This window comes from Gekko japonicus, unplaced genomic scaffold (genome assembly GCF_001447785.1).
Source record: "Gekko japonicus isolate JY-2015 unplaced genomic scaffold, Gekko_japonicus_V1.1 scaffold119, whole genome shotgun sequence".
NCBI classification, from domain to species: Eukaryota; Metazoa; Chordata; class Lepidosauria; order Squamata; family Gekkonidae; genus Gekko; species Gekko japonicus.
In genome coordinates, this window is record NW_015163606.1 from 472428 (window position 1) to 494618 (window position 22191).

Consider the following 22191-nt stretch of genomic DNA (forward strand, 5'->3'; position numbering starts at 1 on the left):
ACTGGGTTGTTGTTACACATTAAACAAGCTGTCCAGTTTAACATAAAAGATGCAGCATCTCTGCACAGTCTTTATCCCACTGGATCATCTCTCATAAAATTCTGTAATGATCTCTCCAAGGTTCACTGTTCCCTGCAAGTTAATATAGCACCAGGATTCAGGCATTCTCAGCTACATTTATTAAAGCAGAGTTGCAACTTCTTTCTCATTATTTATCAAGCACTACTTTGTAGAAGTCAGTGCACAGAAATAAGCAGAAGTTGGCAAAGCAAAACTACATGTTGTGTTTACCTAAGAGACATGCCTACCATCCAACTGGTAAGCTAACTTGCTAATCTTTCATATACAGATACCATAAAGATGAAAATAGGGTTTCACTTTCCTATAACAGAAGTTTTATTAGCTGCTGTTCTGTGCAATCGCATATTCCCTCCCCTACCCCACTGTGGGATTTCCTAGCACAAATGCTGTGGCTCATGAAGGCTGATTGGGGGGGGGGCAGAGCTGAGCCAGATAATGGTGGACACCTAATCTGAGGGCTCCACGCCTAGATGCCGAAAAGGGCTCCAAAACACAAACTTAATAGCCTTTAATAGATGAAACTTTGGCTGCATTAGAAAGCAGAAGACCTAAAGAATTCAAATATTGAGAGTCTGTGGATACTCCCTTAAGGGTTTGGAGGAATATCATAATAATCAGACTCCCTTCTACAGAAGCAAGGAGATAAGATGGCTGCCAAGGGCGCAGAGAATGAAAACAACGGGAGCAATGTCAAAAACATTTTAAAAGGTATGCAAAAACAACTATCGCTTTTACAAAAGGATTTAAAACAAAAATTAATGGATGGATGGAGAGACTTATTAAAACCTGTAAACAGTCAATTAAAGTAATTAGCTGATAATGTTAAAAGTGTGGCGATAAAGCGAATGTTCCTGAAGCAACAACAGATAGCGGAAGATGGACCTGAGAAAGTGGAAGAGAACAAAGACGAAGAAGAAGACGAAGACGAAGAAGAAGAAGAAGAAGAAGAAGAAGAAGAAGAAGAAGAAGAAGAAGAAGAAGAAGAAGAAGAGAATGATGGGGAAGGCTGCGATACCATCTCGAAGAGTCTGGCAAAACTTTCTGATCTTGAAGCACAACTAGGGGCTGCTGCCCCTAAACCATCTAAAAACTAATCCAGACTTTGATAAGAGGAAAGGAAATTGCAAAACAGATTAACTCTGATAGCCTGTTGTTTATTTTTAAGGCATAACTTTAACTTTACGATATTTACACCTTAGTTAAAGAGATTATTATTGCTTGCTTGACATTTTTGCATTAGTAGAAGAAGAAGAAGAAGAAGAGAAGAAGAAGAAGAGGTTGGATTTATACCCCGCCCTTCACTTGGAGTCTCAGAGCGGCTTACAAACTCCTTTCCCTTCCCCTCCCCACAACAGATACCCTGTGAGGTGGGTGGGGCTGAGAGAACTCTGACACAAACGGCTCTTTTTCAAGGACAGCTGTGCCAGAGCTTGTGACTGACCCAAGGTCACATCAGCAGGTGCGAGTGGAGGAGTGGGGAATCAAACCCGGTTCTCCCAGATTAGAGTCCGCGCACTTAACCACTACACCAAACTGGCTCTCCTTCATGTTCTACTACTAAGACAACAGAGATGTATCAATAATTTTATATTTCTGTATTATGGATCCTTGTTACTCTTTATTTTAGGATGTTCCATTACCCTGACCCTGTAGTTTTGTAGATTAGAAAATAAAAAAAATAAAAGGCAAAAAAAAAAGTGTGGCTGAGTCTGCTGAGCGAGGTTTGAATATCAGTAGAGCACAGCAGGAGAAAATCAAGAAACTGGAGAACTAAAATAGAACTATGAAACTAAAATTAGCTGATTTGGACAACAGAGATCACCGTATAAACATCCGCATTCGTGGGGTTCAGGAGAAAGCTGAGAGAGACGATATCATAGGGTTTCTTATTGACTGGTTTAACTCCCTGGTCCAAGACCCCCCCCCTTAAGCAGAATGGATCTTGAAAGAGCCCACAGAATATCAATTGCGAGAGGAATAAATACTTCAACTCACAGAGACATTGTGGTGCATTTTGCAAGATATGCAGTGAAAGACTACTTTATTAAACAATTTTGGAAACTCCCATCCATAAACTGTAAGGAAAATAAAGTGCTTTTTATGCAGGACTTAAGTGCTGAAACACTCAGAAGATGACATGCTCAAAGGCCAGCCATAAATAAACTACAGGAGGCAAAAATAAAATACTGTTGGGGTTTTCCCTTTAAACTAATTATCCAAAGAGAAAATAAAACTTATGTGGCCTCCTCATTAAAAGAGGTCTTGAAAATCTTGGAAGAGGAGCTTCCAGATGAGAGCTACAACGACACAGACGAAGACGAGGAATCAGAAGAACAAGAAGCAGGAGAAGGGGAATGGCAGCTGCAGCAAAAGAAAAGGAGGAAGAAGAAAGGAGGTCCACAGACTAAATATAGCGCTAGAATTTCAAGCCGTCCTGTGCTTCCAAGAAAAGTAAAATCTAAATGTTGATAAGTATGCATGAGGATGAGGAGCATGTGTGGTACGGAGTGGGCGGCGGGCGGATTCTCGGGACGCTCCCGAGCCACCTGATCCCTTTTCATCTTTTTTGGGTGCCTCACGGTTTTTGGGTGCCTCGCTGGGTCTCCTGGAGGAAGAACCGGTGGCAGGGGGCTTCTTTTTGGCCCCTCCCCGCTTTGGCACCGTGGAGGGGGTGTCCGATATTGCCCTGAAGCAGGGAAGAAGAGTGGAGTGGAACATGGTCTCCATGTTTCTCACACAGCCCCGACCATCCGCCTTTTAACCTATATTCCAACCATACGAGTAGGGAGCTTAAAGCAAAGTGGAGAGAGAGAGTTACAATATAAATATAGAGTCAAGCACAGTAACGGATTATGGCTACAATATTAAAATCTATACATTCAATGTGAGAGGAATGGGTGATCCAATAAAACAAAGACGGCTAGTAAATTATATAAGAGATTCAAAGCCTGAAGTTATAATGCTTCAGGAAACACACCATAATATAAAAGATGACAGGTTATTAAAACAGAGATACTCTGGGCAACATTACTCAGCACCAGGTAATATCAAATCCAGGGGGGTAGCAATTATTTTTTGGCAGCCTGCCCATTTCAGAAAAGTAATTTAGTAAGAGACCCATTAGGGTGTTATATTTTTGTTAAAGGGCAATATGAAAACAAAACATTTACTTTCGCCTCCATTTATGCACCCAATAAGAGGCAAATTCAATTTTGAAGAGATGTTCTCAAGAAATTAGACAAATTTAAAGAGGGGGAAGTGGTGATTTGGGAGATGCCTGGAGAGTGGACAATCCACAGAAAATGGATTATACATATTATTCACATATACACAACACATACTCCAGAATAGATTTCATTTTGATATCATCAAGCTTAATGCAGAATATAGTCAAAGCAGAAATCGGTATAAGAAAATTATCTGATCATTCTCCAGTCTGGTTACATGGAGAACAACCAACTACATACACATGAAGATTTAATTAAGAGAAAGATTACAAGAGGGTATACAGAATTATTTAAAAGAAAATATAACTGAAGGCATGCCTTTGCATGCATGGGATGCTTTAAAACCAGTAGTAAGGGGGATATGCATTCAAGAGATGGCTAGATTAAAGAAGAATCTTAATAGCGAAAAATTAAAACTACAGGTAGAAATAGGAGAATTAGAAGCAAAACATAAAAAAGGGATCAAAAAAGGTTTACAAGGATTCGGAAAATAAAAGGAAGGAATTAGATGTTCTATAGATAGACTCCATACCTAAAAAAACTGCTGTATTTAAAACAGAAATTTGGCAAAGAGTTCCAAGTTATTAGCAAGTAATTTGAGAAAACATAATAATAGAAACAGAATATCAATGATACAATGCAACAATAAAAATACATAATATGGAACAAATAGCTGAGCAATTTGCTAATTATTTTGAAAAATTATATACCTCAGAAAATCCGTCTGAGGAAAAAATTGATGAATATTTACAAAAACTGAATATTCCTGAACTAAAAAGTGAGCACAACAATATTTTAAACAAACCAATTGAAAGCAAAGAAATAGATGAGGTCATTAAAAAATGGAAAATCCCCAGGCATAGATGGTTATGGTCCAGAATTTTATAAACAATTCAGAGTCCCATATATCCCATTTATGAAAAAATTATTTAACCAAATAATGAAAGATAAACAAGCACCACACTCATGGGAAGACGCAAGAATTATAGTGATTTTAAAGCCTGGCAAACAAACGAACCAACTAGATTCATATCGACCAATAGCATTATTAAACCAAGATGCAAAAATCTTCACTGCTGTCCTTGCGTCTAGACTGAGTACTATAACTGAGAATTATGTTTCTCCAGACCAATCGGGTTTTGTACCGCAAAGGTAAATAGCAGATCCAATATGTAGAATATTGAATGCCATCTACATTAGTTTAAAAAAAAATCAAACACCCTTAGCCATAGCATCTCTCAATGCAAAGAAAGCTTTTGATAATTTGGAATGGGACTTTATCATTAGACTGCTAAGAAAATTAAATATTGGTCAATATTTTATGAATGCAATTCAGTCAGTATACCAAATGTCCAAAGCTAGAGTACGAATAAATGGCTTTGATTCTGCTAGTTTCCCCCTGACTAATAAGCAAATACAAGGCATAGAGATAAATGGACTTGTACATATGATTAATAAGTTTGCAGATGATGTAGCTGTATTAATGGTAAATCCTAAAGAAGCACTACCTGAATTAATGAAGGAGATTTGTGATTATGGAAAAATTTCAGGATTACGTTTTAATTATAAGAAGCCTGGAATACTATACATAAATATAAATCCAAAAATGCAAATTGAATTTCGAAATGAGTTAGGATTCTCCATACATTATAAATCATTCAAATATTTGGGAGTTACTATTTCAAAGAATTTAAATAAATTACAGCAGCTAAACTTCCATCCAGTAATTATACAAGTAAGAAAAGGTATTAAAAGATGGTTCCAGTTGACAATCATGGGTAGAATCAACACTATCAAAATGATGGCACTCCCAAAATTAAATTACTTTTTTCAAACACTTCCTGTATATATCACATAAAGGGATCTAGCTAGCTGGCAAAAACATCTTTACCAATTTTATTCATCAAGGTAAAAGACCAAGATTTATGAAGGCGTTAAGATACAAAAGGGCAGATGAAGGAAGATGAGGAGAACCAAATATAAGCAAATATTTTGAGGCCAACCAATTGAGAGTCTTGGTGTCATATTTAAATGGAATCTCTGATAAGTCATGGGTGAGCATAGAAGCAGATGGGAAACATTTAAATTTAATTAAGAAAATAGTTTTTGGAGGGGAAAAAGAAAGAGACGTTAAATAGTTAGAGAACCCTTTCCTATAAACTACAATAAAAACTTGGGTTAAATGGAAAAATAAATTCATCCCAGAGATATCCCATTGATTCCTATCATACTACATCCAAGTTTTTAATGTCTGGATTAATCAGAAAGCTATATTAGATGGAAAGGAAAAGGGATCTATAGAATGAGAGATCTATATGTAGATGGGACTCCTTTTACTGTGATGCAATTAAAAGAAAAATTGCAAGGAGAGTTAAATTGGTTTTCATTATATCAACTGCATTACCTAATTGTAAATGCTATGGTAAAGCAGTTTAGTGGGAATCACCTGAGCCGAGAGGATTTCAGAGCTTCATGCTCTTTCTATAGACAGACATTTGTGTCTTCCATAATGACAAGGTGGTTTGAGGATGGACCTGGCCTTTATTCCCAAAGTCAACTGCTGATTTCACAAATCAGATATTGTTTTACCCTCCTTTTGCCCTAATCCCAAACATAGCTAGAAAGGGAGTACAATTGCCTGGATGTTAAGAGGGCCCTGAGTTTTTACAGATCTAGAACCAAGGCTGTGAATATATCTGACTCTATCTTTTTCAGAAAGTTGTCTGTGGGTTCCAGAGTTTTGGTTCCATCTGGGAAGATTGTTCCAGGGCTGTATTGCTCTGGACTATAAAGCTAGGGTGTTGTAAACCCTGGTGGGATCTACAGCTCATTTCCTTAGCTGCTGCCTCTGCAGTTTACAGGGCATTTTCTTCCTTAGAGGTAGTCCATTGGGCAGCTGCATGGAAGTTGACACATACTTTTACTATTACTATATTGACAAGGAGGCCTCTGCTTTTGTATGTTCCATTGGTTTTGACTACCCCACCCCAGACCACCAAGAATGAAAGGGAGAATCTTGGCCCATGGTCCTTGGTTGTTTCTTCTAATCTCTTACTGTTTCATTTTAATTGTTGACTGTTGAAGTTAGTATGGTTTGTTTTTTTAATAGTTGTGGGAGTTACACAGCTTCTGGACTGTTCTGGGAGACTGGGGATGAAGCCTCTCCTACTAGGAGTTTGCAAAAGATTAACGACCCTGACTGACTTTCGGGAGGAGCTTCTTCCCATTGGTTATGAATACCTAGGACCACCAAGAGAGGAGCTTCACAGTAAATTAACTAACTTTCCACTCAAACCCAAAAAACAAAACAAAACAAAAATCTATGCATATAAAAGATTTTAAAGTATTTGGAAGGGTCTGTAAAACACTCTGTATGCATGGCACATTTCTTCACTAGCACCATAAAATCTCATAGAATAAATATCCCTAGGAGAATCCATGTATATACATTGACATATATAAAACACGTATGGGAATTATATGGATGCTTCCTTAATATTAGTTACTGCTGCATTTCACAATATAAAAAAGCTCTTGCTTTATTAACCATAAGAGTACTAGGGATATCCTTAGTGTTATGCCAAGATACTGGCCCAAATTACAAATACATCACTTCATGCTACAAGAAGAGAATTGTGGTAATTTTGTATTGGTGGTAGCCCATTGCTTCCTTATGCTATACCAGTATGATATTGCTCCATCACATCTATGTTTTTTTTCCAATTAAAGAAATGGAAAGCTGGGAAAAGGTATGAAACAATACTTCTAATACACCCATAAATAGGTTGCTACACCACCGCTGTACAATTTATATACAGTATATACAGTGAGCCAGTTTGGTGTAGTGGTTAAGTGCGTGGACTCTAATCTGGGAGAACCGGGTTTGATTCCCCACTCCTCCATTTGCACCTGGCTGGATGGCCTTGGGCAAGCCGTAGTTCTGCTAAGAGCTGTTCTTGAAAAAGAGCAGTTTCTGTCAGAGCTCTCTTAGCCCCACCTACCTCACAGGGTGTCTGTTGTAGGGAGGGGAAGGGAAAGGAGTTTGTAAGCCGCTCTGAGACACCTTTGGGTAGTGAAGGGCGGGGTATAAATCCAATCTCCTCTTCTTCTTCTTCTATATTTAAAGTCATATCCAGAGTCTTCTAATCTACGTATTCTAATCTAATCAAAATAAACACTTCTTTTTGCAACTTCCCAGGAAACTTAATACTCCAATACTCCAAATGGCTTGTGTGTTTCCTTTTGCTTTAACACAGAAATTTTATACTTAAGTATGACATACCTGTCTTGTATAACCATAACTCTACTTTTAGCAAAGATTGTTGTTTCCAAGGGTGATCTGGCCACAACAGTTACCTGTCTCAAAAGATACCATTGTGCTTCATACATCCTTTCTGTGTTGTACCCTAACAGTAACAAAGCCATACTCAACTCAAAACCTAATATTCCACAGATTTTCTCATGGATTTCCCTCTGGTATTCTCTCACAGTGTGACATTCCCACCAGATATGGAAGAAAGAAAACAGAAATTAGAGGTCCCCTCAAACATCTTAGATAATCAATTAGGTATATAATACCATCTATGAATTCTCTTTAGACAGTTTTCTTTAATTTTGATGTTACTTGACATATAAAACACCTCTATATCTATTGAGTCACATGCAGGAGGGGCATGGTTACATGAAGAATCATACTGCCAGTGAATTGTTATAACAGATTGTCTTTGTAACATCTTCTCTGACCTGTTTGTAAAAGATGGCACCTTCTATAATACATTACTGACATTAAATGCTTATGTAAATCTTGTGTATCGTTTAGTCTTATAAAATGCCTAAATATTTAACATTATATTCTAATTATGTAGCAACAATAATCTAAAAGTGAAATCTGCTGTTACCCATTATTTTATTCTTTAACTTGGTTCATGTATAAATGAGGGGGTTTTTTTGTAATTGTGGTTATTGATGGCATGCTAACAAAGGATCTTATATCTGTGACCAAACAGCAAAGTCCCGATAGATAATAGAAGAATAGCATATCCAAGGATTGAAATACAGCAGCCTTCCACAGATACTGACAGGTATTCCCAGTAGAAAGTGACTTGTGTATATTTACAGTTATAGCTTCTAGTCATTCATTTGTTTTGTCTTCCCCTTGTAGTATGATCAGTGTCTCTAGAAAAAGAAGAAATATTTTCTGGTTACTAAAAACACTGATTTTGCAGCATCTCCATGTTTGCATTTCTTTGTCACAGAGAAATATTTGTTGCTTTCAATTTTTCAGTCAATGATGCTTTGTCAACCTGACTGCTGTGATAGTGAGATGCCTTACAGTAAAATAATTACCATGCATGACAAAGCAGGTACCTCTGCCATGAAAGCAATAAGTAGTCTGTTTTCATGTATCTTTCATGTATCTAGCTGCTCATTGTAACAGTATTCAGTGGGCTGGATCCAGCTACCCTCTTCACACTATCTTATTTAATTCCCCTTCTTACAACAGATTCTTTCTCATGATCCTTTTGTCCATACATGATGCATAATCCCGAGGACAGCATTTTTGATGGTCAAAGGAGACCTCCTACTCCCTTCTGCACCACTGAAAAATTGGTTGGAGCCAACCCATTACTTTTAAGACTTTCCATGTTGATGCAGATGAATTAGTTATACCCATTTTTGCATCCGGGATCTTGTTGTCTATTTATGTGATGTTAACCAGCTAAATTATAACTACAGATTTTGTTTGAGCATTAACAACAACAACAACAAAATATTGTGATGTGAGACAAATAACTAGGGTATCACAAGACGTTTTAGTTTCTCAGTTTACACATCAGCTAATATATTTAAATGCTCATGATCAGTTTTAGTCAGCTGAAATTCTGCCTTTTTATTTATGCTTACCTAAGAAAGTGAATGCATTTTCTTTTTAGTGCATGAGAGAGTAATGTGTTCAGAACCTGATCAAATTGGCAAATAAATAGGGTTTGTATTCTTTCCCAGTAAAGGACAAAGTATGAAGAAATAAAAGTAGACTATAAGCACCTCTGGTTGGATCCAAGGATGTTTTTTCCTCATTAAGTGAGGAGTCTTCCTCTGAATGAAAGAGGCTTCCACCAAGGAAGGAGACTCTTAATTTAATGTAAACATGTCCAGCTGAGCATTTATAAGGCAAAAACAATTTCAAAACATTGTGGGGACATTTTTAATTGAAGCTCTAATTTATTTTTATTATTTTAACATCACTTTCTGTTTTTAGATAAAATCTTACCAATATACGACAAACCAGATTATTATATCAGGGAAAATAATTTTTATTTCCGGGAAGTAAGATAACCATAAATTATAAATTGAATCTAGTACAAAGTATTGGTGAAGAATGTGGTTCACATCTCTTAAAATGATTCAGGCAAAGCTGACTGCACCGCAGCACACAAGAAAGGACCTGCAGTTGTTAGATCTTCTTAAGGATCCCCTCCTCCCCATGAGTGGCATTTACTTTGTATATGATGTGCCTTTATCTCCGTTTTCTTCTCCATAACTTGTAATCCAGCAGGTGTAATAACAATGCATTTGGATCTTGGGTCCTTTTAAAGTTATTTTTGCAGCTGTAGCTTCTGTTCATGTCCGAAGCATTACAGTACATAGGCTTACCAGGTGCCCAATAACAGTGGGCAAACTCAGTAATTATTTCCAGTGCCCACCAATGCTCATCTGGTCAGTGGGCAGAAGCAGGTGATCTTCATTGCCGTGTGATGACATCTTTTCCAGCACAACTTGGAATCCCTGGCATCTCACCCGGGCAACATTCTAGCTCTTGGCCAGAAACTCTATGGAAACCATACAGTGTGGGGATGAGTGCTAGAGCATCGCCCCAGTGAAATGCTGGCATTCTGTGTCATGGCGGAAGTGACATCGTTGTGCAGCAATGAAGACTGCTGTCCCGCTCTGCAATAAATACCTGCCCCCTCATCTCCATTTGGTTGCCAGGCAACTGAAACAATACAAGCTCAAGCCATGAAGAAGGAGCCTATACAGGGGCTCCTGCCCTGCCAGCATTATATCTGCATAACATTGGTATAGAGGTGAGCTGCAGTGTGGACTGTTCTCCCAGAAGCCATGCTGCCCCAACTCCCATACTGTGTCGTTAATTTTGAGGCAGGGCCCTAAGTATTTTACTAGTATAAAAACATAGATTTGCAAAGAAACTCTTTTTGTATGTTTCTGTGATCAAAGATAGCATGTTTACTTGTCACCGCATGAATACGTGGCTTTCTTTCAAATGTAGAGTCAAACCCTTCCTTAAATTTTGTCTCAGCTAAGCAACAGCTATTGCAAGCTTACATTCTTTTTGTTTATCCTTGATATTAAAGAAGTGAATCAGTGGATGTTTTGGCAGATCAAGCTTCCTATTCAGAAAGTGAATATATAGAACCAGAAGAAAACATGAGGTAATCTTTGTGGGTTTGTCTGAAGCTAGCTGTGCTTCCTCCCTGATATTTAGTGCCCCTGTAAACATTGTGCACCAGTGTAGTGTGTCTGCTTGTTGAGCGCTTTAGATTGAACCTGTTGGTGGCCGGCATTATTCTGAATATGTCTGTGAGGTTTTAACGTACTCCTGCATGGAAAATACATATTAGCATGTTTTTCAACTGATGTCATCAAGGGATTTAGCAATGTTCTGAGAAGCAAGCTTGTTCTGTTTCAAGACACTGAAACAAAGGGTATAAGGTATCATATATGTCTCCAAGACAAACTCTACTGAAATGTAAAGGAAATATGTAGTATTCTCAGTCAATTTCTGTTTGTAGCAATAGGACTACTCCATGAAACATTTCATATAGTTGCAGTATAGGCTGCTGTTAGTTATGTAAGTGAACCACCTCTTCTTCTCCAGTGTCATTTAATAATAACTCAAATTTGACCTTCTGTGGAATTTAGGATGCTGCTGGTTGCTGTGCAAGTTAAATTAATAGCTTGTAAACCAATAAAAATCATTAATATATGCATAATAAACTAATTGTGACAGTTCTTGAAACTTCAGTGGAGGACAAAGACATGAATGAAAATGAATGTACAAACTTGTTGTATGAACTTTTAAAAATATTTTATCCATGTCCATAGCCATCGTTGTATAATATAAAATCATATATTGATGATATAAAATTGCATGATTATTTTAAAGTGTAGTGTATAATTAAACCATTCAAATGGTTTTATACCAATGGTACTCACTCTGCACACTGTGGAGAGCCACATTAGCAAGGTTTGCAAACTACCAGTTTGGTGTAGTGATTAGGGTTGCCAACCCCCCGGTTTGCCAGGGGTCCCCCGTTTTGGGGGGGTTCTACCTGCCGCCGTCCAGATGGCCGGCGGGGGAAGCCCCACCCCCAACACCCACAGCCACCCCTCTTTCTCCCTTTAAGTGTGTGGAACCCGTGTTTCCTCCCAAGCCTGTGTTTCCTCCCAAGCCCGATCTCCGCTTGAGATCAGGCTTGCACGGAAATGCCAGCTTCGTGCACATAAAAGGGAAACGCGGCTGCTCTTAAAGGGGAAACGCCGGCTCCTTTAAGTGCAGGGAACAGCCGTTTCTGGAGATCCGGCGCGTGGGCAGGTGGGGGGGCGGCGGACATCCCCAATGTGTCGTCATCATGTTGGGGATGCCCCACCCCCTCCAGGAACGCCCCCAAAGTCCCCCGCTGGGGGTGGAAGATGGATTTGGCAACCCTAGTAGTGGTTTGATTCCTCACTCCTCCACTTGCACCTGGCTGGATGACCTTGGGCAAGCCATAGTTCTGATAAGAGCTGTCCTTGAAAAAGAGCAGTTTCTGTCAGAGCTCTCTCAGCCCCACCTACCTCACAGGGTGTCTGTTGTAGGGAGGGGAAGGGAAAGGAGTTTGTAAGCCGCTCTGAGACACCTTTGGGTAGTGAAGGGCAGGGTGTAAATCCAATCTCTTCTCTTCTTCTTCTTCTTCAACCAAAAGGGTACACAACTGCTGTATCCCCTGTACAAAATATATAATATAACTCTTAATTACCAGAGTGCCTCTGAGCATGTAGGGTTGTTTCTTCCCACTACCGTTAACCCTTCGGCAGCCCTTGTTTATCTGGAATTAGGGTATGCAACTCAGGACAGAAAACAGTGTGCAAGCTTTTGAGTTCTTGAGAAATCTGTCAGGTTGGATATTAGAAAGTAAATGCTTCTCTGTGTTAAAAGTTCCCTTCCAATTTAATTTAGTTCTTCAGGACAAGCAGTGGTTAGAACCTCTCTCTATGTTAATTTTTCTCTGCACCAGTTGTTTTGTTTTATGGGTTAGCATTAAATGGTGTTAGCCCTCATTACACCACCTCAGTCAGCTGCTTATGTTGACCCGGCCTCATACACAGAACCCCTGCATTTACACAAACGTGATACAATAATTACGGACGAGTTGTGATCAATGTTACCTCTAAGCTGTGGAGTCTTGTGAGCCAAAATTCTACTTTGTGAGCTACTGACATTAAAGTTGTGAGCAAGCAATTTGGCTACTGCATGAATTAGTTTGCTCTGGAGCCATCTTTCCTGAGCTAAGACAGAAATGTGTGAGCCAGAGGCTAAAAAACTGAGCTAGCTCACGCTAACTCAGCTTAGAGGGAACACTGGTTGTGATATGTGTTAAAAGTATACTGACCCCGGTCACATGGGCCGTATATCGTGGGGGGGGAGGCGTGGCTGTTTGCCCCGCAGCGAAATAACGCGCGACTGCGCGATCAGGCATCCCCTCGCGGTCTCGTCGAGGTCCCGTGGTTAGGGGGGAGGTGCCGATCACACGACGCGCCAAAGAAGCAGCACAGCAAACGGGGTTGTGGGGTTTTTTTTAACCTGAAGTATGTGCATGCCCCGTTGGGTGCCTGTGCGCATCCCTGCAGACTTCGGGGGGGGGGAACCTTTTCGCAATGGGGCATGGGCGGGCGCCGGATGCCACCGGAAATGCAATCAGACGCCCGCCCTTGCCCCGCGGTTTCTGGAAACTAGTACCTCTGAGGTACTAGTTTTTTACCACGCGTCTTTGGCGGGAAGCCTCGGGTGAGCCACGGGAGCTCTACGCTTCCCAGATGTGGCGGTGAGATTGCGCCCAGAAAATCCGCCTATCTTTCGTCTCTCTAGCGTGGCTAATGTTTATGCTAGCCCGGGCCACTGTTAGTTTTACACTGGGCCCATAGTAATGACGAAATTATTCCAATTTCTAAAGTATTTACCCACTTTCCTGGAACATGGGGTGGGTGCCATGGAAAATAGTGCTCAGATGAGCCACAGGTGGCTTCCAAGACATTTAGGGAGTATCACTGTTTTATACTATAGCATAGTTGGATAACTTTGGAATCTTTTTATGCCTTTTCTTTGCATTTATATATGTTCTCTCAGAATGCTGGTGCAGTGACATCTTACATTATCTCCAACAAAAAATGCAGTTAATATTACAACACAGACTATAAACCTTTTTTTAGTTGCAGGCTTAGTTCTGCTTCAGGGTTTTCACTGCTTTCTGAAATTATGACTGATGGTTGACGCCAGTACATTATAAACTGAAAATATTATTTGCGAATAGTTCATTATAGCATGGACTAGAAAACCCTTGTTCAGATGCACTGGTCCTGGTGAAATATACAGCCATAATGATTACTTCACTGATCCAGAGTAAATTACCTGGCTTGACATTATTAATCATTTATGTCTTTTTTTTGTCCTGAGGGTCTTCAGAAAACAGTAACAGTTTCATTTTTATGCAGAATATGCCAGTAAACCATGGTTTGTTTCATTACTGAGCAATTTTAATTTTTTTCTGTTCATTTATCAAAAAAGTTTTGAAAGAAAGCACAGTTCTTTAATAAACACTGTATGTTATCAATAAGCAAACTTTTAAACAAATGTGTTCATCCTTCTCATTTGGCATTCTACCTCCAACAAAAATGCTAAATTATGTAACCAAGTTAACTATTCCAAAGTATAGAAGGGCTTTTATGCTAGCCCGCTTGAATGTCCTACCTTCAGCAGTGACGCTAGGAAGATTTAGGGGAATTCCGCACTACGATAGACTCTGGGTGATTTCTCATGAGAGCTGCCTCGCAGCACAGCGCCGTTTGCCTCGACACAAACGTGTCAATTTCACACCCGAAGCTCTGGGGCTGCATTTTGACTCGGGGCTTCGCCCAATTTCCTCCGCAGTTTCGTGATCCTGGTTTTTGAGGATCATGAAACTGCGGAGGAAATCGGGCGAAGCCCCGAGTCAAATGCAGCCCCGGAGCTTCAGGTGTGAAATTGACACGTTTGTGTCGAGGCAAACGGCACTGTGCTGCGAGGCAGCTCTCGTGAGAAATCACCCTCTGCAATTGTGGCAGCAACAGTATTGACTCTGTTGACTACATCTTCTTCAATTGTCCTAAATTCTTAGAACGAAGAGCTGAATCGATCTCCCCGTTATTTAATCAGAACTCTCTTTCCCCAGAAGTGAAATCATCCTGGCTACTCAGAGAGAAAGATAAACCACTCTGTGTGGCAAATGTTCTGGGCAGCTGTTGTTAAGTTATATGATAATTAACTTTTAGGTTCTCCTCTAATGGGGTGAGAGTTTGCTGTTTATGAGTTAGGTTGTAAAAACAGTAAGGAGTAAAGAAAAATAAACTTTGTATGTTACCAATAAGCAGTATTTTTTTAAAATGTTATAAATGTACTTAACGCTGATCTTTTCCAAACCCAGTATGGTGCGGCATAATGCGTAACTTCAGATAAAAGCTAAAGGTCAATTGAGCTGCTTTTTGACTAACATTACAGGAAATGGGAACCTAGACTACCATATCAAAGATCCAGATCAACAGAACAACGTCCTGTGCTAGAGCGGCCCAGCCCCCGCTCTCGATCCACTGAGCGGCCTGACTCAAACCTCATGAGATCGATGCCTTCATTAATGACTGGAAGATCTGCCCCTCCCTCACCTGCCTTATCGAGGTGAAACAGACAATCCAATCAGACTAATCCTGCCCCACCAGCTCACTTCTTTATTTTCCCAAAAAGCTCAATGATGTTGCCTTCCATTATTGGCTGATCACTAGTAACCGTAGATACTAACCCTGCCAGCGTCAACACACTATTTATATTCTACCGAGGATATAATGGTGTGGCTGCCATTGTAATTTGTTTACTAACAATAATTAATGACACAATTAATTACATTTGTTTTGTGATTTCTCATTTATCAGGAATCCTGGGTGATTTCTCACACTACAGCACCTCATAACTGTCATGTACTTCTCTTACAGAATGAGAAATTTTATGTGATCATCAGACATCACTTACGGAATAATCATCATAACATCAAATGAAACTTTTTTTAACAAAAAACAGTTTCTTAAACTTAATTGTGCTAATTTTATGTATTAACCACTGTTTTAATCACTGTTTTCTCTGATTTGCTGTGTGCATGTTTTGCATTGTTCCTGTTTCAGTAATGTATTGTATTCATAATCAAATGGTACTGAAATAAATCTTTACAAGAAATTCAGTGAAAACAGCCACCAAAATTGTCATTTTGTCCAAATCAGATTATTTTCTCATTAAATATTGTGTTTCTTTACTTTTCAATAGTGAATTATGAAGAAACAAATTATGAAGTTATTACTCCATTTCATTCATTGAATCTTACATTTGCTTTATTGCCTATCATCAATTTTGTACCTGAGTAAAACATTGAAATAGTATGTTAATTGAATTATTAAACTGTACATATTTTCCTATTAAACATGAAAATATAAAAAACATGCATACACACAATTTTCTGTGTATATATATTTCTGTATGTGTTAATGCATCTGTGTGCATATATATATTTCCATAGACAATTATCAGATGCAGTTACACAAGCATGTTGTATTTAGTTCCTTTGCATAATTTTGGTTTTTCTTTCCCCCCAGCTAAATATTTCTTTATCAATAACTATACCCTTATAGGCTCAGCTGTCACAATGTCAGCAAAAGTCCAACATGTACAAAAGCCATCCGTCATTTGTTAGTTCTTCAGATAACAAGGAGTAAATGATCTTGCAGTTAACTTGGTTTCTCTTAATGTGTATCTTGTAGGTCTCATGCTCGTACAGGGTCTGTCCAGACAAGCCCATCAGGTACTCCAGTAGCAGGACGCAGGGGGAGACAGTTGCCACAGCTCCCACCAAAGGGGACACTGGAGAGAAGTAAGTGAGCTTTTTAACGTATAGAAATGTTAGTGTTGAAGGATAAAAGGAAACTGGAGGTTAATATTTGCTGTAGCTTAAATGAAAACATATACATATTTCAGGGTTTGAACTGGGATTCATCAGTTAATATGCTGTTATAGAGCCTGGTACTTTTCAGCAGCTTTTAATGCTTTATGTTATTTTGTGAACATTAATATGCACCATCACAATTATAAAAGCAAATGTGTGGATCATGGCCAAGTTTTATTTTCATTGCAGTCACTGGCAACTTCTTCTTCAGTATCACATGTTAGAATTTTATCTGTAAAGGCTTGTAACAGTGAAATACTATAAACTGCCACATCATGAAGGTTTGAAGTTGTTACTAGTCCCCTTAAATTCCTAGGAATTTAGGATTATGTATGACCATACGTGACACAACAGGCATGTAGTTGTTGTTGTTCGGTGACAGTAATCAAAGTAATTTCCACAAAAATAAAGGTTGAACTTTTGGGGCACATATATGTCATTGCTGCAGGAGTAAATATTACTCCAGGAGTAAATATTGGAACAATACAAAAGGTAGACCATAATTAGGAGTGGTCAGATAGTTAGTGCTGTATATTGTAACATTGTTTTCATTCACATTGTTTTCTCCATGTGTACAGAACTTTGTAGAAGCGTGTTCATTGGTGACTGCTTGGAAAAGCCTAACATTGGGTGCTAGTATATCCAACCAAATATATTGTGCTGCAGCTGCCCTTGCTGTTATCCTGAGATAATTAGCCACATTCTGAGAACTTGGCCTGCTGTGGGTGTCACAATACCACCACTCCTATCTGAAAAACATTCTCACAGATGCATCAGAACATCCAACTGATGGGCTGGATCCAATGATCCATCAGTTGAAGGTGCCGATTATCATAGATCTTCCCTAATTTTCTTTCCCACAACTTCCCAAAGTTTCCTTAATTTTCTTTCCCACCAGCAGTCCCTTCCAGGAAAGTTGATTCCATGGTTTGTGGGACTCGTATGAAGTAATAGCCACATAGGTAGGGGGACTGCAGTGAGGGGGGAAGAGGCAAAATTGTGCTACCGGCTGTTTCAGTCAGTGGGCTTTGCTAACAGGAGGAGGGAATGATTTCTTCCACTTCCTCACTGCAGCCTATTGAGCCATGTGGCTATTATTTCACATAGGAATCAACTTCAGGAATCAACTTCCCTGGGGTTGGAAGGGACAGTGAAGAAGATCCATGATATTTGCATCAGTGGATTGCTGGATCCAGCCCATTGTAAGGGGCCTGACTAATAGTTATTATTAAACTTCTAGTTAATCGTTAAGACAGCCAATCAGATCCTGGAAATAACAAATAAAAGCTGTTCTGGGCTCCAAGTCAGAGTCATTTACGTTTGATAGAATTGTGCTTTTTTGTTCTAATTCTCCTTTTAGTTTAAAAAAAGGAAACTTTTGGAATTATAAAGGCAGAATATAAAGTACGGTTTCAGTATTAACATTGAGAGTACAGAGAAGTACCTATGAAATTCAGTTTATTGCTCAGCTGAACATTCCTCTTCAAACTTGCTGGGGGGTTTGCCCAATTTGCTTTGGTTCCCTTTTCTGATTTACATTTTTCCTTAGACAGTGGAGACAAGGAGATAGAACCTTAGGAAGGCTCGTACATAAAGAAGGGTTTTTTTCTTCCATAAGCAAAAAATAAACTCAGGTGCAGTTGATGTCAGAATCAATTATAGACAATATGTTTGTCTTACACATACATTTTAAATTTTATAGTATGTGCATTGTGTAAAAGTGAGGTATGTAACTTATCAGTAGCTTTAGATAAATAGCATTACTGAGCTGTATCCCAGTTTAAAGGCTTAAGGAGCTTTGGGGTTGGGTGTCACCAATATGAAGATGACACCAAGCTCTATATGTCATTATCCAAGCCTCCAGATGTGTCCATCATGGTTCTGAACCGGTGCTTTGAGGCTGTGATCAGGTGGCTAAGGCAGAACAAACTGAAGCTGAATCCAGGCAAAGCAGAGGTAATGCTGGTCAGGAAGGCTGATATTCTAGAGGGACTGAATCCACTTGTCGTAAATGGAGTAATGTTGGCTTTTTCAGAACAGGTTAAGACCTTGGGGCTGTTCATGGACCGTGCCTTGCTATTTGAAAAGCAGGTCGGCATGGTGACTGGGGGCACTTTCTGTTAGCTACATCTGATTCCCCAACTTTCTCATTATGTAGACTCAATAGACCTGGCCACATTGATCCATGTGTCTGTAACTTCACAATTGGACTGCTGCAATGCACTCCACAACGGTCTGCCCTTGAAGATGACCCAGAAACTGCAACTGGTCCAGAAAGTGACAACCTGACTGCTTTCAGGGGCCAACCGCAGGGAGTATATGTTGCCCATTTTGTAACAGCTGCATTGGCTGCCAGTCTGTTTCTAGGTTCAATTCAAGGTGCTGGTTATGATCTTTAAAACCCTTCACAACCAAGGACCCACATATCTGAAGGACCGTCTCCTTCGATCTGTTGCCTGTCCCACCTTCAGGAGGCTCTGCAAGGCCTGCCTGTTTGGCAGGGCTTTTGCGGGCATTTGAATAGCAGGCATTTCTTTAAGGGAGGACGGATTTGGGGGGCAGATTTGGGACTTGTTATTTTATCTTTGATTTTAGCTGGTGATGGTTTAACTACTATTGTAAACCACCATTAACCTAAAGAAAAGGTAGAATATAAATGTTTTAATTAGTTAATTAATCAATTAACTTATTTAGGTAGTTTAGAATACACGGATGACGTACATAATAGTGCTCTTTGAAATCAAGACCATGTACCCATTTCAGTTAAATTAACATGGAATTTGTGTAAAAGCAATTATATTTAAATTATATATATGCATTTAAAGAAGTGGGATCTAGTCCATGACATGTTTGCTAGAATAAAAGTGTGTTAGTCTGTAAGGTGCCACAAGACTCCTGTTCATTTTTGCTGCAACGAACTAACCTGTCTACCTCTCAAATACATGAAACTTGGTTTCAAATTCTGGTTATTATCAATCTCTGATTAGTGCTTTCTATGGTTAACATTGTGCAGGGGTAAACCTTAACCATGGTTAAGTCAAGCAGTCATCTGGAAGAGGGGAAAGAAAATGCGCTCCTACACTTTAACCTTAACACTGATTAAGGGATTAGGACCCATTACACCTGTCTAGGCCCTGTGAGCTAAGATGCTTTAAGGATCAAGGGACTTTTAAGAATTTGTCCATTGCAGTCAGTATTTATTTCATAGAATGTCTATACACATTTTACCATAGCCTGTCTTGGGATTTTTCATTTGTTGTGTATATTGCAATTGCGGAATAGAATTTCACAGAAGTGAAGTGTTCAGAGATCATTATCTTAGTCGATGATTTCCTAGAGTCTTTTTTTTTTTTTTGCAAATATGCCAGGTGAAAAGAAAGAACTACCTTTCAGTACTATTTGGAAGACTGAAAGAGCTTTTCATCTTCTAAAATACAGGTTTTTAGTAGGAGAATACTAGAATGGATATATCCATTGCATTTAAGAATGTACTAATATCATGGATACCATGAAATCATGCTAACTAGATGGTATTGTATGTTGTGTTTACTTTGGCTATGATCCAGAACAGCTGATTAAAAATGAAGCACCTACACCCCCACCCCAGTCATGTCACAAACTACTATGGAGCATCAGTTAAAGAAAAACAAGTCAAAAGTTACCTTTGGATTACAGGACTATTTTCACGATACATGCATACTGTGTCTAGTTCAGTGCCTAGCACATTACTAGTGCCAAGTATGTCAAGTAATGGGAACAAATTTTAAGCTTGGCTTGAAAGCTATTTTTGCATTTCAGTAACAGTCTTATGCTTACAGACACATCCATTCATCTTTAGATGGATACAATACAGCGGGAATACAAGGTGCTAGTGAAGGCAGATCTTCCCCCACCTTCTCCCCAAGAGCCTTCTTATAAATCCATCAACTCTGCCCCCCAAAAAAGAGTGTTGAGGTCAGGGAGGGCTTGTGGACAAACTAGCACAAGGTACAGGGGACTGCAGTGAGGAGAAGAAATAGGACAAAATAGCCCACAATTCCCTTTTCCACTGAATGAGCAAATGTGGCAGAGCAAGCTTTCCATTAGTGCAAGGGGGTAGGGTTATCTGGTGGCTCATGGAAAAGAGTCAGTGGGTGTTGGCATGCCTGGACATGTGCAAACACAGTGTGAGGGGGGCAGCATAGGAGGAGTCTATATAAGGCACCATTGTGCCAACTCCCCCCCCCACCCCGATTCACAGCTCTTTCCACTGAATGAGCAAATGTGGCAGAGCACGCTCTCGTTGTGTGAAAGAGAGCAGATTCTTGTTCAACTCTTGCTCCTCAATGCAGCTCCCACACCTCATGCATTTTTTCCCATGAGGCTGCTAGACCAGTAGTATGGAAACTTTAAGGATTTTAGGGGGGTGCTATATAGAAAGATCAGGCTTTGCAAATGAATTTCTCATGCTTTACAGGATCTAAATAACTGAATCCCTGGCCTTCTTGGATGTTCTTAGTGATACTTGATTTTAACATGAGCTCAGCCTGACTCTGTCGCCTCAGTCTAAATACTCTGCCACAGCTGTCAATATCCTCAGCCATGTTCACCTCAAAATATTCATATTCAAGGACCAAAGCTGTTGACTGGCCTACTTCAGACTTCTTTGAGCTTAGTGTTCCAAGAACTTTAGTGGACCAGGAGGGACTACAGTTGTCACTAATACCCAGTGTACTCCCTGTGGCTCATATACCCATATTGCAGAATTGTTGGATTTGAAATGATACAAAGCTAATTTTTCATCTTAATCTTCATATTCTCTGTGCAGTTCCATATCACATGGGATCTGTGCATATGCTTAATAAAAAAATTTAGTTAAGAATTATTTTAAATATCTTGTGACTTGTTTACTGCTGCTATACTTTATGTTCACTACCAGCGTCCAACAACACTTGGGAAAGTTTAGATTAATTTCTGAGTATAAACTGAAAGGAAATCAAAGATTGTTGCTAATGTTAAAATTCTTTCCACTATTTTAAAAGAAGTCTTTGCCACTGCATAGGAAAATAATCTTAAGGTTATCATGTGCCATTGCTGCCATTATGAAAGTCAAGACCATATAATTTGGACATGATTCATTTTATGTGTCCATACAAGCTTATCAGACAATATTAAAATCTCAAAATCTTTTGTCTGTATTATATATTTTTGCCCAAATAGAAATTTGGTCCAGTGTTCCACTGATCATTCTCAGAGCTGTGCTCATAAAACTATAGGATGAAGCATATTGGGGACCATATTGTTTGAGCTGCCAAGTATAAAATGGATGCATCTTCTGCTTCATACACTCTTATTTCTTTAAAAGTCTTCATGTGTCAGCATACGGTGGTCATTCCTTTGTCAAAACAAGAATTATAGCTGTGTCTCTAGCTGCAGGGAAATAGACTGCCCAGTAAACCAGAATGACTATCCTCAGGCCCATAGCTCGCGTGGGGCCCACGGGGCCCACCCCCCGCGGGTTTTGTGGGGCCCCTCCCCGATCCTCTGCTCCCCCTCCCCCCGGCCCAAAGATGACGAGAGGCTGGCAGTGGCGGCAATGCTGGCAAAGC

The 22191-nt window shown here is 39.5% G+C and overlaps 1 protein-coding gene across 5 annotated transcripts in view; it reads left to right on the plus strand.

Moving 5' to 3' along the window:
• Positions 1–22191, plus strand: part of RIMS2 (regulating synaptic membrane exocytosis 2) — a 611329-nt gene that overhangs the window by 420498 nt on the left and 168640 nt on the right. For all 5 annotated transcript variants that reach the window (XM_015407292.1, XM_015407290.1, XM_015407291.1 and 2 more), the window contains 2 exons: positions 15121–15294; positions 16422–16531. In XM_015407292.1, coding sequence (XP_015262778.1) covers positions 15121–15294; positions 16422–16531 — 284 coding nt within the window. The remainder of the gene's footprint in view (positions 1–15120; positions 15295–16421; positions 16532–22191) is intronic.